This window comes from Vipera berus, assembly GCF_964194415.1.
Source record: "Vipera berus genome assembly, chromosome: 3".
NCBI classification, from domain to species: domain Eukaryota; kingdom Metazoa; phylum Chordata; class Lepidosauria; order Squamata; family Viperidae; genus Vipera; species Vipera berus.
In genome coordinates, this window is record NC_138204.1 from 128,165,075 (window position 1) to 128,183,432 (window position 18,358).

Here is an 18,358-nt window from a genome sequence, read left to right on the forward strand (position 1 = left end):
GTTCTTGTTCCACCTTACACCTGAAGCCAACTGGATTACCTTGGGCCAATCACACTTTCTCAGGCCTAGAAAGGAGAGAATAGCAAAGAATTTTTTAGGACTAATCCAGGCAGTTGCCAGAATTCAAAACTGACTTCAAGATGCAAAAATAAATAGTTTTAAAGATAAGCCTGCCTCCTTGAAGCATTGGTGTCATATTAATGTGTACATGGGGTTTGCATGCTGACACTTAGGATAGCCTTTGAAATAGCCACACAAGTCCTCCAAAGAAGGCATCTGCTTTAACTCTTTGAGGGAATACTTCTAATCTGTTTTGTGGGATACCCCTTCAAGAGTGAATGGCAAACTTTAGTGTTTTCCATCATTGTTAAGCAGTGCTTTCTTGCTAAAATATTTCCCTTAGTCTTTCAAATCAGATTGACCTTCTGGCATGCTTCATCTGATTTAGTGTTCCAATTAGTTAAGCAAGATAAATATGCTTTGAATATGGTTAATGTGTTCTCTACCACGCTAATTTGTGTCTTTTCAATTTTAATTTCACAGCTGGTGGTTCGTATTATATGATTTCACGGTCATTAGGGCCAGAATTTGGTGGAGCTGTGGGACTTTGTTTTTACTTGGGCACAACTTTTGCAGGAGCCATGTATATTCTTGGCACAATTGAAATTCTACTGGTAGGTCTTTCATTTAAGGTTATGTTTTCCTCTTAATGCCAGTGGTCTGTATCTGTTTACACAAGTACTCCATACACAAAGGCAACAATATTTCCAGTTACTTCAAAACACCAGAGTTAAACACAAATGTTTATGTAAATGAGAGATGGCAATTTATTTTATTTATCAAACTTATGCCCCACCACAATTTAATCTGACTTCTGGCAGATTACAACAAAAATAAAACTTATCAACGCACACACAAAAATAACCCCCACTGACTAAAGTCTAGAAGGTGAATTTAAAGCATGTTCACCTGCAGTAAAGTAAACGTTGAGGGAAATACAAAAGTAGATTTCCTATGTAATAAATCCCTTACCCCCTTCTCATTGTAGGGGTTGCTAACTCTAGGAAAAACAGTCCTGAAGATTTCAACCTGCCCACTCTAATCAGTATGTGTGTATTTGCTTAATCGTGTGTGTGTGTGTATCCATATCTATATCTACATACATACATACATACATACATACATAGGGCAGGGGCAGAACAAAGAAATCTATTTTCTTTAAATTAATATCAAATAATTATTTCATTAATATTAAAATGAGTTGTCCCATTTGCAGAATTAATTGATCCCCATCTGCTTATACCAGCCATTCTTTCTTAAGAAATACACAGACCATATTCACATACTGGTACATAGAAATACTGAATGCACACAACCCACCCCTCCGTCCAGTAAAAATAGCCAAGAAGAAATATAGGATAGAGCTCTTGGTAAGAGAAAAGTGTAAACTGCATTGGGATATGAAACAAAGATGGAAAGGAACAAAAGTGGGTGGAGATGAGTCAAGGTGGAGAAGTTAAATGAGGAAGAACAAAAGGCAAGGGAGAAACCCCATTTAGGCAAAAACATTGAGCAAGAGCCACTCCCAAGCACTATCTAATCCTCAGCGTAATTTGCTCAGTGTAGTATACTTTCATTTTCATCAGTTGCTTCTCTTTTCTCAGATGACTCCTCAATTTATAAGAAATCATTTGGAGATAAAATTAACCTTCCTATTTCCTTTATTATGTATTGATATATATTTATGTGTATATTCGTAGAGCATTCTGCTTGTCCTGGTCTTCGACCATAATGAATTGAAGTGAACCAGCTATTTTATTTTTTATGTATTAAATTTATATGCTACCCATGTCACTGTCCAAAGTGACTCTGTTGAGGTGACAAGGTTACCAGTTATCTCCTTTTTATTTTAAAACTTAACATTTTAGTCTGTAATCTTGTTGTTGATTCTTATTGCAGTGGTTTTAATCATTTCTGTTTTGGAACTTTGTACTAAAACAGTATTCAATATTTGTCTTACAGAAATATATTTCTCCTAATGCTGCTATTTTTCATGGAAGCGAGGAGGCCACATTAAACAATATGAGAGTTTATGGGACGTGTATTGTTGCTCTGATGGCGATAGTTGTTTTTGTGGGAGTCAAATATGTCAACAAGCTTGCATTAGTCTTCTTGGCTTGTGTAATCCTTTCAATTATGGCTATTTATGCAGGGGTTATTAAAACTGCATTTCATCCTCCGGACTTTCCGTAAGTGCATGACTACATTTAAATTTCAATGATATTTATAATATTTTAATCTTGTTAAAAGGTAAAATATAAAATATGTCCAGTAACAAATAATACTAGTGATGTATGCATTAGAAAGGGCTAATGCAAGATCAGGTCAAGCCCTTGAAACATGTCAAAAAGTCATGGTAGGTTTTTCGAAAAGATTCCATTCAAGTGTAACCATGGATGGGAAAGAACATTGTGGAATAGAGTTTCAAAGCCTGATTGCCATGTTTTCTGATGTTTCAGATCTTTGAACCACTAATCTATCAGATGCATAATAGTAGTTAATTAAATTGTTGCGATCTGAGCTTTCATGAAGATGCACGAAGAAATGTGATTGGGGTTTTTAGAACACAGTCATTCTTTGTAAAAGATATTTAAATGAAGCTTATCTGTGGTAAAGCCTCACATTTCAGTGTTTTAAAATTATTTTGAATTTACCTTTTAATCCATATGTTCCTATACCTTTGTTTGGATAGATCCTACAAAATAATTCAAAGCACTCATTAGTTGTCTTCTGCATTCTTTTGAATGCACAGAGCTTTAAATTGAATAGTGCATAGACTGCACACACTGTTACCTCAACTGGCTAAAGATAAAAGCTGTATTTACATTTGCTTGAATATGAGTATATCTGTGGGATCTGGGACCGTAAACTTTATTAAGATCCCAGTTCGCATAGAGAAGGATATTTGCTTCTGACTCTGAGAATACACAAATCTAGGGACATTTGGGAACTATAGGTTCTGAAACCCCATTCTGTACCTAGAATGAAGCCTTTTTACATGTTGAGGTAAACGCTCAAAGAGGGCCAGTATTTCTCTTGTTGTTGTCAACATTTTAGTTTCTATTGCAGTTCCTCTAAGCATATGATTGTGCCTTCCACACACTCCCTAATCTCTTACGATCTTCATAGATCATAAATGATCTTCAATCGTTTATTCAATTCTCAATACACATTTCAGTTTGTGGAAACGTTCCCTTACTCCCTGATACTTCACTACCTAAATAATAACCCAAATAATAGACAATTACATTGGGAAGAGATCAAAGTATCTGTGCATCCCCACTCATACAGACAACCAGAAGGAGCTTTCAAAACAGCCACATGGGTCTTACACTACACTAGCCTTGTACATAATACTGTTGCTTTAGTGATTCCAAAGAGGTACACTATACTTGCATCCAAATTTTAAGAAGGACCTCTTTTGAAACCTTGTTCAACCCAAGTAAAGTAATGTGAACACTTATATGAGTGCGCATTCAAATCAGTGTTGGCTCTGGGCAACTGTCTGGATTACTCCCTGCAGTTTTCTTGACTAGATATTCTGAAGTGGTTTGCCGTTGCCTTTTTTCTAAGGCTGACAGAGGAGGAATGGCTAAAAGTTACCCAGCAGGCTTTGGGTCTAAATTGGGATTAGAATTTACAGGCTTTGGGTTTCTAGACTTCTGCCTTAACCATTACACCAAATTGGCTCTCTGCGAACACTTATATATCCTTTAACAGCAACAATTCCAGAAGTTACCATTTCTAGCCCCTCCCCCTCCCTTTGTTTCTTTTTTTTTAAAAAAATTCCCCAATAACACCCTGTTTGAAATATTTTGATGCCACATGATATTAATAAAAAGTAACTTAAGATATTTCCTTTATAAGCAGAGCTGATAATATAAGCTAGAAGTAGGACATAGATGTCAACAACAGTTGAAAGATTTATTGTCTTTGTTAAGTGCCCTTTAAATTATTTGTTTAATTGTATTTTCTAGTGTATGCCTTCTTGGAAACCGAACCGTAATAAAAGATAAGGATTTTCCCTGTGCTAAATATATTGAAACAAACAACATAACAGTAACCACCCAGTTGTGGAGATGGTTTTGTGGCAATAATCCCAGCTTAAATGCTACATGTGATGAGTATTTTCAGTTAAATAATGTCACAGAAATCCAAGGTATTCCTGGAGTTAAAAGTGGCGTCTTACTTGGTGAGTCTGGAATTCAAGTGGAAATTATTTTGGGAAGTAGAAAATTTTTGAACTAGTGATTTTGAGCTGATAATAAGAATTTAATTAATATGATCAATACATTTAAGGGAATCACAAAACAAATGGCAGCCTTTGTTTAACCCCTTTTCTCTCTGCATTTAACTTTGAATTCCTGATTTATTTGTTGCATATGTTCAGCCTGCTTTATGATTCCATTTGATTTGTCCTAGCTGTACATAATATTTTTCCCACAGTTTCACTGGGGTATTGGCTATATCATCATAACATTTTTATGAAGTAGGTATTTTTCCCAGAAGCAGAGAAAGCTTTGTAATTGGTAAGTTTGGGACAGAATGAGTACTGAGAGTAAGTTTAAAGATTTTTGACTTAGGACTGGTTTATATATTTTAAAAAATGGTTGTGAGTGAACAAAATCTTACGTTTTTTTCCATGGCAGATAATTTGTGGAGCAGCTATTCAGACAAAGGAACAATTGTGGAAAAACAGGATCTTCCCTCAGTTCCTGTTTTAGATGAAGCAAAAGATGAACAAGCCTATTATATATATACAGATATCATGACTTACTTCACCATGCTAGTAGGGATTTATTTTCCTTCTGTGACAGGTATTGCTTCATCCTTTCTGCCTCCTATAAGAAAACGTAGTTGTTATAAATTATTTATCTAAAATTTTGTTTAACTGCATTTCAGGGTCCTAACCCCACACAGTGACATATGTAAAAAATAAATGGCAGTATAGATAATCAATGATGGCGTGTAGAAAGCTCGATACCCAGGAGGGAGGGAGTTCCTTTAGAGGAGTAAAAGTAGAGTGCTTCAGTTTATCAGGAGTCTGCCTGGATCAATAAGGAATTCTGCTTGGAAGAATCGCCACATGTTTTTCCTCCTTTTGGGATGTGACAATCGGTCAGAACTGAAAAAGCCTTTTGGATGAGAAGCGAAACCTCTTCAAGGAGAAAACAGCGCCTAGTTGCCTTTTGAAAAAAAGTACTTTGGGGATAACATTGGAAATTATGACGACATACATATTTACGAACATTTTAAAAGTGCAACCTCGAAGAATACAGTACCCATGACAGTGGATCAGAGTTCTGATGTTATTCTACTCAACACATTTCATACCCAGTCAGCTTATTTGCAAGGAAAACAGCAGGCAGGGATATCAAAGGTGATTTCCAAGAGAAAGAGGCTCCTCCATCTAATATTTCCTGCCTACTAAAAATGTTAAAACAATAGTGTACAGCAATCTAATAATCCGTTTCTCCTGAAACAGTTGTAGCAGAACCACATATTTTAGCACCTTAAATGAATTCTAGAATGCTAGCATCAAGAATGGAACATTAGAGACCAAGCAGAAATTATTCAGTATATGTTTAGATTCAAAGAAAGCACACACACACACACACAAACGATATATTTTTACCAGGCTGGAAAAAACCAGTCATCAAGTACAGTCTTTGTAGTCTCACCTCTGTAAGACTTCTGTATACATTTTTGAGTAACACAAATTCAATACTGGTGCAGAGAAGGAACAGTTTCTTCATTGACAGCACAAACTCTAGCACCCCAGCAAACACATTTGCATGCAACCTAATATTTATGACATATTTCAGGTCAATATACTCATTCAGATCCTGGTTAGCTGCTATTTGTATGTTTGTTTCCTTCACTGTCCAAGAATTCAGCATAGCAATAACTTCAACACATAAGGACTTTCACCAAAACTCTTGAGTTACAAAAGAATAAGCAAGCTGCCAAGCAAAAGAAATGTTCCACTCTCTTTCATCAAGTGGGAGAGCCTGTGTTCGGGATGCTACTTTGTCCCTATTAAGAATAAATACTGTACTTGTATTTATTTAAGAAAACACAAGCCACAAGCCCAAAAAGACCTTTCGTTTTCTTGAGTACTTTTAATCCTCTTTATCAACAATTCTAAACTCACTCTCTTTTGGTTAACCTTCCTAACTACAGGTAGTCCTTAACTTAAAACAGTTTCTCACACTTAACGACGGTTGCAGCATCCTTGTGGTCATGCAGTCAAAATTTAGATGCTTGGCAACTGGTTCATATTTATGACGGTTGCAGTGTCCTGCGGTCACGTGATCTTCGCTTGTCAGGTTGCAGTGACCTGACAAGCGAAGTCAGTGGAGAGGCCAGATTCACTTAACAACCGTGTTGCTAACTTAACAACTGCAGTGATTCACTTAACAACTGTGGCAAGAAAAATCATAAAATGGGGCAAAACTCACTTTTGTTAAGAGATGTCTTGCTTAGCAACATAAATTTTGGGCTCCGTAAGTCGAAAACTACCTGCATTTTTTTTTATTTTTGTCAAGAAGCCTTTTGGAATTGTACAGAAGATTCTGAGGAATAGACCTTATTTCTACATTATGCTATCTTCAAGTAGTTTTCACTTACTCATTCCTTGTCACCTGCACTGCTCAAACAGTACAGAACAAGAATGTGACAACATTATTAATAACTGTCTTATGTCCATGGAGCAGGTTTGTTCCATAGCTCATAATTTCATATAGGCAAAACATGTTCTAGAAATTGGCATACATGTTGGATTACTGAAAAAATTCTGCTTGTTTTAAATTCACCTAATTCCTGGGGAAAAACCTGCGGTTTATTCTGTTTTCACTAATGTCTCCAAGTTTTCCCCCACTGCTCATGTGTCTTCAGTTAGGTGTTCCTGATTTGAAATATAATCTAATTAAAAAGGAAACATTAAACTTAATAATGACAAAGAAAATACCTGATTATGATTTAGGCCAAAGAAGAAATTAAATTGGAAATTTGTCAGCGGCTCTTGACTGTGCCTTAAAATGTGGTCTCTGTGTTCCTTTGATTTCCCTGAGTAATGAAAGAGAGTATCTGAATTTGTTCTCTTATGTAAAAGATACTGTTGAAATGTCATATAGTCGTCATAGTTACGCATTCTTAATGATAAATTGTCTGAAACATCTCCATCCAGTAATGGACAATTTGAACTCTTGCACTGTCATCTTATATATCATTGTTCGTGGCAAATTAAGGTAGATTTCAGTTTCAGCCTTTGGCATATTCAGAAATTAATCATGCTTCAATGGTGAACAAATACTCCCACTGAAAAAATATTCCTGTTGGCCCGCCGTTAAGGTTAATAAGAGGATACACGCTTGTACCTTTGGTGGCAGTTTTAATGTAAGATATATAAGGAATTTGTAATCATCTGCAATAGAAACAAAAATGTTTCTCTCCAGTGGATTTCAGCAAGTGGATTATTCAGTTTGGTGGTATTCAGTAGACACTCATTCTCTTTGTACTTCCAAGGGTTAAATAGTCCAAAGTATTATTACCTTTATAAAACAACATAATTTCCTGAGTTCTAAATTGTATTTTGTGGGGGTTTTTGCAGTCTGTTTTAGGTTAAGTTTATGTAATTTCTTTGTTTTATAGTCATCTGTTACAATAAATAAGCATAGAATCTTACAAAATATGAATGTATAAATAGAAAATAATTTATGGTCAATTAAGTAACTGAATTCTTTCCAGAGATAAAACGCAACACAGACAACCTATTAATAAGTAAAACAAACACACTTGGGAGTTATGATTTTATTCTTTTTATATTGGTTTTTTATTGTTTTTAAGCCTTCTAGAGTCACTGAAGGTGAGTGGGTGGCCATATAAATCCAATAAATAAAACAACTAATGCATGAGGAAGAATAGAAAACATATTTTTCTGCCTTGATACTCTTCTACATATTGAAAAATTATTATTATTCCACTTTCCCAAAACGTTTATTTCTTTTCCCATTTTCTGATAGTCTGTAATAGAAATTAGATTTAAATCATAATTGGTCATTGCCTAATTTTCCCAATGAATGAATGAAGGCAATTAAGCTTAGTTTATTGCTTTTTATATAAACATTTAATTTCTTACTGTATTCACTTAACTTCAGTTCAAATAATGAACTAAACAGATTGCTCTGTTCATTAATGACATTTTTAATAGGTTATTTTGTCCTTATGTTTAGGTATTATGGCAGGTTCAAATCGGTCTGGAGATCTTCGGGATGCTCAAAAATCTATTCCAACTGGAACAATTTTAGCCATCTCAACTACATCATTTATCTGTATCCTTTTTATGTAATTTCAAGAACATCCTAACTTCTGTATTTAGTAAATATACTGCAATCGTGTTAGCCATCTGTACTGTATATACTCCAAAGCAAATAACTCATATTGTATATTACAGTAAATTCTAATTTTTACAGAATTCTAAATGTTTCATTTAAGTTTTAGATTTTTATTTATGTAAAAATTTAAAATTAGAGTTAACCAGACTTTAAGCTGAAATTTTACCTTTCTGTGAATAGGAATGAATAAACTTATTATTTGGCATACATACTTTACTTCTCATAAGTAAAAATCAATAAAATTTAAGATAATACTGATAATAGATACATTAAATAGATGTATTCTACACTAGAGGGATTTAATATATATTGTGAGATTATATGAAAAAATAGCTATTAGCACATTACAAATAATAGTTTTGAAATGTTATGTGAAAAAGGGCCTTCCTTGCACATTTTTATTTTATGTATGTGTGAAAATAGAGAGCTAAATAGAGAGCTGAGTCCTTCGGGAAAGGGCGGTGTACAAATCCAATTAAATACAAATCCAATTAAATAAATACAAATGTGATAATTTCTGTGATAGAATTAATTAACACGTTTGTCTTTTTCTTCAAAATGTTCTATAATGCTAGTAGTGTACACAGTGTTAAGGGGCACTTCTCCCAATTTTGTTTCCTTTAAAGTTCCTTAAGTCATATTTTACAGATCTTTCCTGTATAATTCTTTTTGGAGCCTGCATAGAAGGCGTGGTTTTGAGAGACAAGTATGTAGAAAGAGCTTTTCTCCTGTTCTTTTTAAAACCTATTTATTTAAAATTAAGATATAAAACGTTAAGTGAATGAATGTGTGAAATGAGAAATTAAAATACTAGAAAACTCAAAAGCAGCTTTTTTTGTTGGGGGGGGGACAGATGTCTTTCCTCAGATGTATTTTTGTTCATCATAAGAAATGTGTGTATGCCAATACCTCTATATTTTTCTGAAATGAGTTTTTAAAATTAAGTTAGTGATTTTGTATGTATAATTTATTTAGCTCTCTTTGTTTGTTTAATGTTGCATGTGTTCTTTCCCACAAGATTTGGACAAGCAGTTAATGGAAACCTAGTGATTGGTACGTTGGCATGGCCCTCTCCATGGGTTATTGTAATTGGTTCATTCTTTTCCACATGTGGTGCTGGTCTTCAGAGTCTCACTGGTGCCCCCCGGCTACTGCAGGCAATTGCAAGAGATGGCATTGTTCCATTTCTTCAGGTGAATTTCTGTGTTTATTTTTTACTGTTTTTACATCTTTGGTGTAAAAGGAATCTATTTGGTGGGTATGTTATTCATTTGTTTAACCACTTGTGCTGATAGTGGTAGCCCGATTTAGTGAGAGGTTTCTAAAGCAGTCATAGCCTGTAAGAGAAAAGGACATTCAAACCTTACGATGCAAGAGAAGATCTAATATCATGATAGCAGGCTGAGATTACTGGATCACATGATATCAAGGGAGGAGAGCCATAATAGCTTATCATTGCAAAAAAAAATCATCGATTTCCGTCTCACTTTTCTCCCTCGCCCCCAATTTAAATCCTACATCAGACAAGCCACTTCATGCTTCCGATGAAATTATATATGTGTAATACATATATTTGAATCATACTCATACTCCTTGAGAAGCAAAGCCCTCTGTTCAGTTTGGCTATTCTAAAGAATACCATATTTGTACTCTCCTGTATAAATTGGAATTTCAAATGTGGCTACTGTGCTAAGTCAGGCATTGATTGTGTCACCTTCTCCAAACCGATTTGGTGCCGAGAAGCACAACTGAACACCTTTAGATTAAGTGGGTGGAGAGGAGATGGGGCCAGGAACCTGAAGATATATTACTCCCATATTTATGTAGATAGCACTAAAGAATTAACTGGTGGTTGCCTGTTCAGAGCAGCAATCCTAACAGACCGATTTGACCTCATTTCACCTGCCGTGGCTTACAGAGCAATTCAGCTGGGCTAAATAAAGCAGGGGACAGTACAATAAGTCTGTGCTGCTGCTTGCTAACTATAACTGCAGTAACAGTTGCTGCTATCATCTGCCTATTGCAAAGGGTATTCTTTTCATCACATCACCATCAGAATGGTAATGTATAAGTCACAATGTATGCTAGCCACAACCACACAGGAGTTGTTACTCCAGACAAGTGAAGAAGTGATAATAAAATTAGAAAGGGGAAAGGAGGGAAGATCAAGGCAAATCAAGTATGCATCATCATTCAGATGAACCATATTACCTGTTTTTATGTTTGTAGGATAAGAAAAAAGAGCAATTTTCAGGCTCATGTTACAGGAATCAAATTTAGTGAAGGTGAATAACTGACTTCCAGTTGTAAAATTGCAGTTATCAGATTGATGTACAAGACTGAGCTGTCCCTGCAGTTTATTGATTATGTTCAGTAGAAAAGAGGTTATTGTAAGTAGCTGGAATTATTATACATTTATTATACATTTACTAGTTTTGAGCCACAAAAATCTGGATAATTGCAGTGAACATTATTTTCTAGTATCTCTTTGTGTAATCTAATAAATGTCCAGAATTTTGCAGCCCAAATCTTGGAATCCTAATCTGGTAGTGCCATATACATGTCTCCTTTTCACTCTCTGACCCTATTTTTGTTCAATATTTATAAGTCTGGCAAACCATGGGTTGTTTAATAGTGGACTACTGCAAGAATTATCAAAGCAAGGGAATGTCAGAGCTCCGGAGAGAAGTTGTAGTTTGGAAAACATAGAACCGTGTTGACAATGTGTTGACAATGCTCCTGCTTTAAGTGGGAGCACAGCCCCAAATTCCTGCAATTTTGTCCAGACAAGTCCACAGAGGAAGCAGGAAATGGATTCTGTGAAGATTGACAAGCCTGTTAGGACAATTGGTCAACATCATCCATCAACCACAGGACTTTTACTGGTTATTTATTTATTGGGGAATTGACACAAAGTACTTTAGTCTTTGACAGATACGTTATCACCAAATTTGGCTTAGGTTCTCATGATGAGCTAACCATAAATCATGGTTTACAGCCTCATACAATCTTTCATATAACATGCTAAGCAAATCAAACAAATTATATCTTCAAAATATTCTGTGATAATTATACTCCATTTTATATTTGTTTCATACAGCTTTGTATTATATTGTAAATATATTTTCATAATTAGTTTTTTGGGGTTTATGATGAACCAGGGCAAAAATGACACAATAATCTCCACATGATTTCAACTGTACCTAGTACTGTCCCTTACTGTTGCCTCTGCTAACTAATTTTTTGAAATTCACCCAAGACAATATGAGGCCTTTAGTATTGGAGCTGTTCTTTTTAAAAAAGCCTGTGTAATAATCAGTTTTGATCTCATCAGAAATTGTTCAGTGGAATATATTCACTGAGATTGCCATAAAGCAGAGAATTTATTTTTAAAATCAAGGTTTTCCTTTCCTCTGGTATTTGATGTAATACAGATAGTACTCAATCTATAATCATTCATTCAACAACTGAAGTTATGATGGCATTGAACAAATAGTAGTTACAACCAGTGCTTGGAGTTCTGGTCATCCCAACATCCTTACCTTCATGTAATTTTGACCTCGGCAACCAGCCCACACTTAAAACTGGTTAGAGGGCTTTTCGATCATGTGATCGTCATTTGATCTGCTGCTTCCCCAGAAAGCCAATGGGAAAGCTGGCAAGGATGATCTCTACCACCTGCACACTTTACTGCTCGCTTTTGCTAGCCACTAGTGCACCTTACCTGAGCCTCCCTTGCAACTCTGAGCCTCGCCACACCACCTTCACACACCCCTGCATACCCTCTTCAAGTCTTTCCATGCGACATTTGCACATCTCCTCCCACACTTACTGTGCCTCCCTTGCGTACCCCTGTGCACTCTCCCCTGAGCCTCACTCTGTCTCCCTTGCCCCTTTGTGCATGCCTCTGGCAGCACAGCCTCTTAGCTGCCTGTTGGCTTGCTTGTAAACCGCTTGGGATTTGCAATTTCCTCCTGGCTTCTTCGCCGACTTGCTTGTGGGAAGCTGGCAGGGAGTTGACCGTGGGACTCCGCTAACAATGGCAACTGGGATTACAGGTATAGCCATCACCTAGTGATGGGAGTTTGAGTCCCAGTTGCCATTTTAAGTGTAGCTGTATTCCAAAGATGGAATGCATACTTATTTTGAACTAAGCTGCTTCAGATTTGTGACTTTCAAAAATTATAGAAGATAATCTACTGAAATTGATAATTATATTTGAAGTGTGTATCTTTTCAATAAACACACTTATGTTTTTTTAAGGTGTTTGGTCATGGAAAAGCAAATGGAGAACCTACATGGGCTTTGCTCCTCACTGCATTTATTTGTGAGATTGGAATTCTTATTGCTTCTCTGGATAGTGTGGCTCCAATACTCTCCATGTACGTATATCTATATAGATTTTTAACATATTTGTCTTGTAATTTATCTTAAAATCATTTTGAAAATGCAGTCTTATTTTTAGGAAGTGTTCCAGTAAAGTTGGGTATCAAGTCATAAGGAGTTCCAGAGACAGTGTCAAAAAGAAGACAAAATTAATACAACAACTTTGAAAGGAATTAGAATTGCTTTAATAAAACCCTAAAGCTAAAACTGAAGAATACTAGGCAAAATAAAATATTTTAAAGAGTCATTCTTACATAAAAAGTGGACTACTGCAATAACAGATGCAAAGAGATAGTGTGATGTTTAGTTACATCAAAAAATAAAATAATTTTATATTAAAAACAATATCAGACAATAACAGTTAGGGAAAAGGGAAAATGAAAGATGGATTAAGAATTTTTCCTGCAAATTTAATGCAAATTCCTACTTGCACTTGTAACAATATATACACTGGTGATGATTTGAGAATACTACTGTGAGAAAGTGAGAGAAACTGCACCTTGCACTTGGTCTGAGACTACTGACTGAGCATTCATTCTACTTTTAATATGTCATTCAATCAGGCATTTCCCATCTGTAGCCGGTAAGATGACACAAAAGCCAAAGTTGTTGGGAGAAATGCTTATATGACAGAAAGATACATGTTTAATACTAGGTCTGTGCTCACAAATCTCCTGGTCACTTTTTTCCCTTTGAATCTGGATGATGGCACTGTGCCATCAAGCCCTGTCCTTGCGTACATTTTCAGTCCTCTTGCGTGGCATGAGGTTGCAGCACTTTTGTAACCCCACAATAGGGAGGCCATACCAAGAAATGTAGATTTCCTGTTTACAGTGGCTGTGAAGAAGGAGAAAATCCCTCCTTTAAAGTTGACACGGAGACGTAAATTGTGTGTGTTTGTTTAGACTTTCCCCACAGTAATAGATTCAGGAAAAGGTTTCCTCTCTCTTTACTGACAAAGATGTTAAATATCAGATGGAGAAATAACACTTATTTGTTTCTCTGCTACCAGCTTTTTACTTTCTTTCACTAGTGAGCATCAAACTCATAAAACACAAGGTTGGGATAGGCATTATAGTATATTATGGAACGATGCCCTTTTTTATTTAATGTTGTGAAATGTAATATAGAATCACACTCTGGGAAGTTTTGTCTCTTTTTAATACCTCAAATTTCAATTTTTGTGATAGTATGAAAAGAACTTGCTTTTTTGAAACTGCAGAAAGACAACAAATCACATGCCACATCACTTAATTGTCTTTAGTGATAGTCGTTAGTGCTACCTGGAGGCTTATCTGTGTCTTCAGGGTCACCTGAGTGGTGCAAATGTGTAGGAAACCTTCTTGGAATTGTTGAAAGGACTGTGTTGTAGAATGGAGATAGATGATGTTATATCCACTCAGGTGACCCTGAGGACACAGATAAGCCTCCAGGTAGCACTAAGACTTGCTAAAAGAATGCAAATGACCAGCTGTCTGCAAGGAGTACAAATCTCCATTCCCCACCATCCAGTCAGGACTGAAGAAGCTTCTTGGATGAGAAGCGAAACGTCTTCAAAGAAAAAACAAGAAAGTCCAGTTGCCTCATGATAAAAAGCATCTTTGGGATAACTATGACCTGTATGACTTAGAATCTATATAGACATTTACTATCAGAAATATTTTAAGATTGCAATTTCTATCTGTAACCTTGTCCTCTTCTTTTTTTTTCACTGGATTATCTCTGTTCCCATGTCTTGAGTGAATAGTGCTATTCATTTAAATTATAAACATGTTTTTCCCTAGGTTTTTCCTTATGTGCTATCTGTTTGTGAACTTGGCATGTGCAGTTCAGACTCTTCTCCGAACACCAAATTGGAGACCTCGTTTCAAATATTATCACTGGTACTCCATGTTCTTTACTAATTCAGTTCTGGAAGCATTTGGTTTATAAATTTATCCTTTTTAAAGATAACTTATATTTTTAGTTATAAAATATTTTTCTTTTATTTGCATATTTCAGGACTCTTAAGAGAATATAATTTTGTATAAGAAATAAAGGGAAGAGAGTTATTTCCATTATTCCATAGGAGAACAGGAAAATAGATAACAAGAACAAAGTATTACTCCTGACTGAACAGAATATAATAGGAAGCATATCTCACTGCACAAATTATTGCTTAAACAGACTTTACATATACAATTTCACTTATAAATGTTCCTAAAAAAATTATAGATTATCAATTTACTAGAATATGCATTAGAAGTCTATAAATAAAAATAGTATGAAAAAATAGTATACATTAGAAAGAATCAGTATCTGATAGAACATGCATATGTTTCCAAGTGGTTTCTGGGTATAATTCTAAATGTTTACTTTTTTATTTAGAAAGACAGCATTATAATTTGTGGACACCAGTTCATTTTGTAACATTGAAACCATGACACAGGATTATTACACAATACCTTGAGTTCCTTGGAAAAAGCCAGGCATAGCAATATGATTAATTGTTGTAATAGCATTATTCTGTTAAGCATGTATATTGAATGATGTTAGTTTAGAAACACTGTCATTGTGTTAGATTAATTAGAACATATACATAAATATGCCCAACTAAGCCCCTGTTTCCTTTCAGGACTCTTTCATTCTTAGGAATGAGTTTGTGTCTTGCTTTGATGTTCATTTGCTCTTGGTACTATGCCTTGGTTGCCATGCTAATTGCAGGATGCATTTATAAATACATAGAATACAGAGGGTAAGCATACGCATTTATATATTGTTTGATTAAAAACATTAATACATTTGGGGAAAAGTAATTTTTATGACAAACGTACAACATTTAATTAAAAGTGTTATTTACAGTATATGTCATTTAATATTTTGTTGCAATGTTCTTTAAAAAAGACACTAATTAATTATAACTTTATTCCATGTGCATTTTTCAGCTGTTTTGTACTTTTATTTTAAGAAAGAAACTAACGCTGAATATTACATTACTAGAAATACGTAAAAATAGATTATTTATAGTAGGAATAAACAATTTAATGCTCACTGGATGCTTTAAAATATAAATCATGCTTTCCTTGCCTTTGTTGCCTGTGCTTTTGCAGTTTGTAATGAAACATATCTGGGGAAGATAAGAGTGTTACCCTGATCTGTAGATAAATATTACCATGCATCCCCTAATTACTTATTACATGGGCCTATAAATAAAATAAATAATTTTATTTATTAAAAATAAAATAATAATATGAGAATTAGTTGTTTCATGATTGGGGAAAAAGCTAGTTATACAAACATTTCCATTTTAAGGGAAAATATGGGATGGAATGGATTTATTCAAGTTTCAGTGTACCCTAAAAAACAAAGATGAGATCCAATCAAGTCTTTTGAAATGAATGTACAATTGTGATTTATGCTATGATCATTTATTTCAATGACATGGTTATGTTGTATTTTATATGTAAGATATAGATGACAAATGTTAGTTGTGATGTGTTATTTATACTGCAAACAACCTGATAAATCCATTCTGGTTACTCTGTAATCCACTAAATACCAACTGCAAATATTACATACATTTTCTTCTCTTCTTTGTTGCCATCAGTCAGTAAATTTTAACCATATACCTATTAAAAATTTTTTTACAGTTTCAAGCTCTTTACCAATCCTGCATTCATGGACTTTCATTCATACATTTGTTAAATTTCAATAATTACCAATTGATAGCAGTCAAAGAAATTACTTGTCTGAAACAAAGTATAATGTATAAACTTGTGCCCCTGAACTCCCTTTATATTATCCATTGTATCAAAAGAAAATAGAACTATCACAAATATGTAATGTTTTCTCCTTTTAAGAGCTGAAAAAGAATGGGGAGATGGAATCCGAGGTTTGTCCTTAAATGCTGCCCGTTATGCTCTACTTCGAGTTGACCATGGTCACCCTCATACCAAAAATTGGAGGTAAGAATATATTTAATATTTAACTCATCAAATCCTGTTTCCAGTTGTCAGGGAATAAATGTAACAGGGAGAGCTCACCTGTAAATTGAAGTGCAAATATAGTGAACATAAGTATAATTTTGTGAAATGCTGTGTTATTGTGTTGAAAAATTATGATCACCCTTGTTGTCTACAATTCATTTTTATATTATACTTCAGGCCTCAAGTGTTGGTGCTGTTGAATTTGGATTCAGAACAGTTAGTAAAACATCCTCGGCTTCTTTCTTTTACCTCTCAATTGAAAGCTGGGAAAGGATTGACTATTGTGGGATCTGTACTCCCAGGAACATATCTTGATAAATACGCAGAAACTGAAAAAGCTGAAGAGGTATGTATATATATGACCAGCAAGAAAATAGTAAGGATAGCAAGATTTAATATTTATGTTTGCTTTTAGGTATCACAAAACTGCCAGTGGAAACTCTTGCTTTTTATGTTAATTGCCTAGCAAAAACCTTTACAGTATTCAAAGAATCAAGGCTATTTTGTAAATTGTAAAAACACTTATTTGATAACTGAAGTTTCTCTATTCATTGTTACATGAAAGGAACAATTCATTAGGAACAATTTCTCTTTATTCTCTGAACTTTTGTAATCTTTATTTTTCTTCCTCTTCCAATGAAATCTCCCCTTTTTACAGCGTTATATTTATAAAAATATATTTATAGTTATAAAATATATTAATATTATGATTGCTCATAATAGAGGGGTTAATAATCCTGACTCTATAATTCTATAGTCAATGTTTGAAGCTAATTAAAAGCCAATCAAGGAAGGGTTATCCTAGATCAGCTACAATATAATACTAAAACATTTGGTACTGAGGTAAAAGGTAGAAGTTTATTTGTTGGTTTATTTACTTAATAATTGATTTATATAGCCACCCATCTCACAATCACAACAATAACTAACCATAACTAATGGTATAAAAGAGAATATATGGATATCAGATTTACAAATTGAACAATTATACTTTCTTTGGATATTATTTTTAATGGAAAACTGAACACTAATTCTTAACAACCACGTAGATAATTTTAGGCAAGGTGTTCTGTTTCTAACCTTGCCCTTCAGAATATCCAATATTGTACTTATCGCCCTTATAATTGAATCCATCCATTTTGCTGTTGATCAGGGAAGATAGAAGTTATAGCTAGAAATTTTCAGAGCAGTCCAAGTCATTGGAATAGGGGAACATGATATACACAAAAACACAATATCATGATTTATAGTAGTTCCTGACCTACCAAACAAAGATAGTAGAAGATTCCTTGTGCTTTAGACCAAATTATTCACTTACTGTATATATTCTGCAAAAAGAAAAATAGTCTACTAATACATTTTGTTCGCAATTTTTTTCAATTAAAATTTATACAGAATTTAATGCATGATATCTAAGGCTATCCCATTTCTTGCACAAAATATTTTAATATATAGTAAGTGAGCATAAAGTTTTCTTTTTAATATCTATATTTAGAAAGATTTTAATAGGTTTTTTCCACAATAATAGGATTTGAATTATTGTCCGCAGTA

The 18,358-nt window shown here is 34.4% G+C and overlaps 1 protein-coding gene across 2 annotated transcripts in view; it reads left to right on the top strand.

Annotated features, from left to right (window-relative positions):
• Window positions 1-18,358, top strand: part of SLC12A7 (solute carrier family 12 member 7) — a 115,306-nt gene that overhangs the window by 52,802 nt on the left and 44,146 nt on the right. For both annotated transcript variants that reach the window (XM_081323470.1, XM_081323471.1), the window contains exons 6-17: window positions 544-674; window positions 2,023-2,249; window positions 4,038-4,252; window positions 4,710-4,877; window positions 8,295-8,393; window positions 9,105-9,162; window positions 9,475-9,649; window positions 12,720-12,838; window positions 14,627-14,725; window positions 15,457-15,576; window positions 16,682-16,786; window positions 16,985-17,153. In XM_081323470.1, coding sequence (XP_081179596.1) covers window positions 544-674; window positions 2,023-2,249; window positions 4,038-4,252; window positions 4,710-4,877; window positions 8,295-8,393; window positions 9,105-9,162; window positions 9,475-9,649; window positions 12,720-12,838; window positions 14,627-14,725; window positions 15,457-15,576; window positions 16,682-16,786; window positions 16,985-17,153 — 1,685 coding nt within the window. The remainder of the gene's footprint in view (window positions 1-543; window positions 675-2,022; window positions 2,250-4,037; window positions 4,253-4,709; window positions 4,878-8,294; window positions 8,394-9,104; window positions 9,163-9,474; window positions 9,650-12,719; window positions 12,839-14,626; window positions 14,726-15,456; window positions 15,577-16,681; window positions 16,787-16,984; window positions 17,154-18,358) is intronic.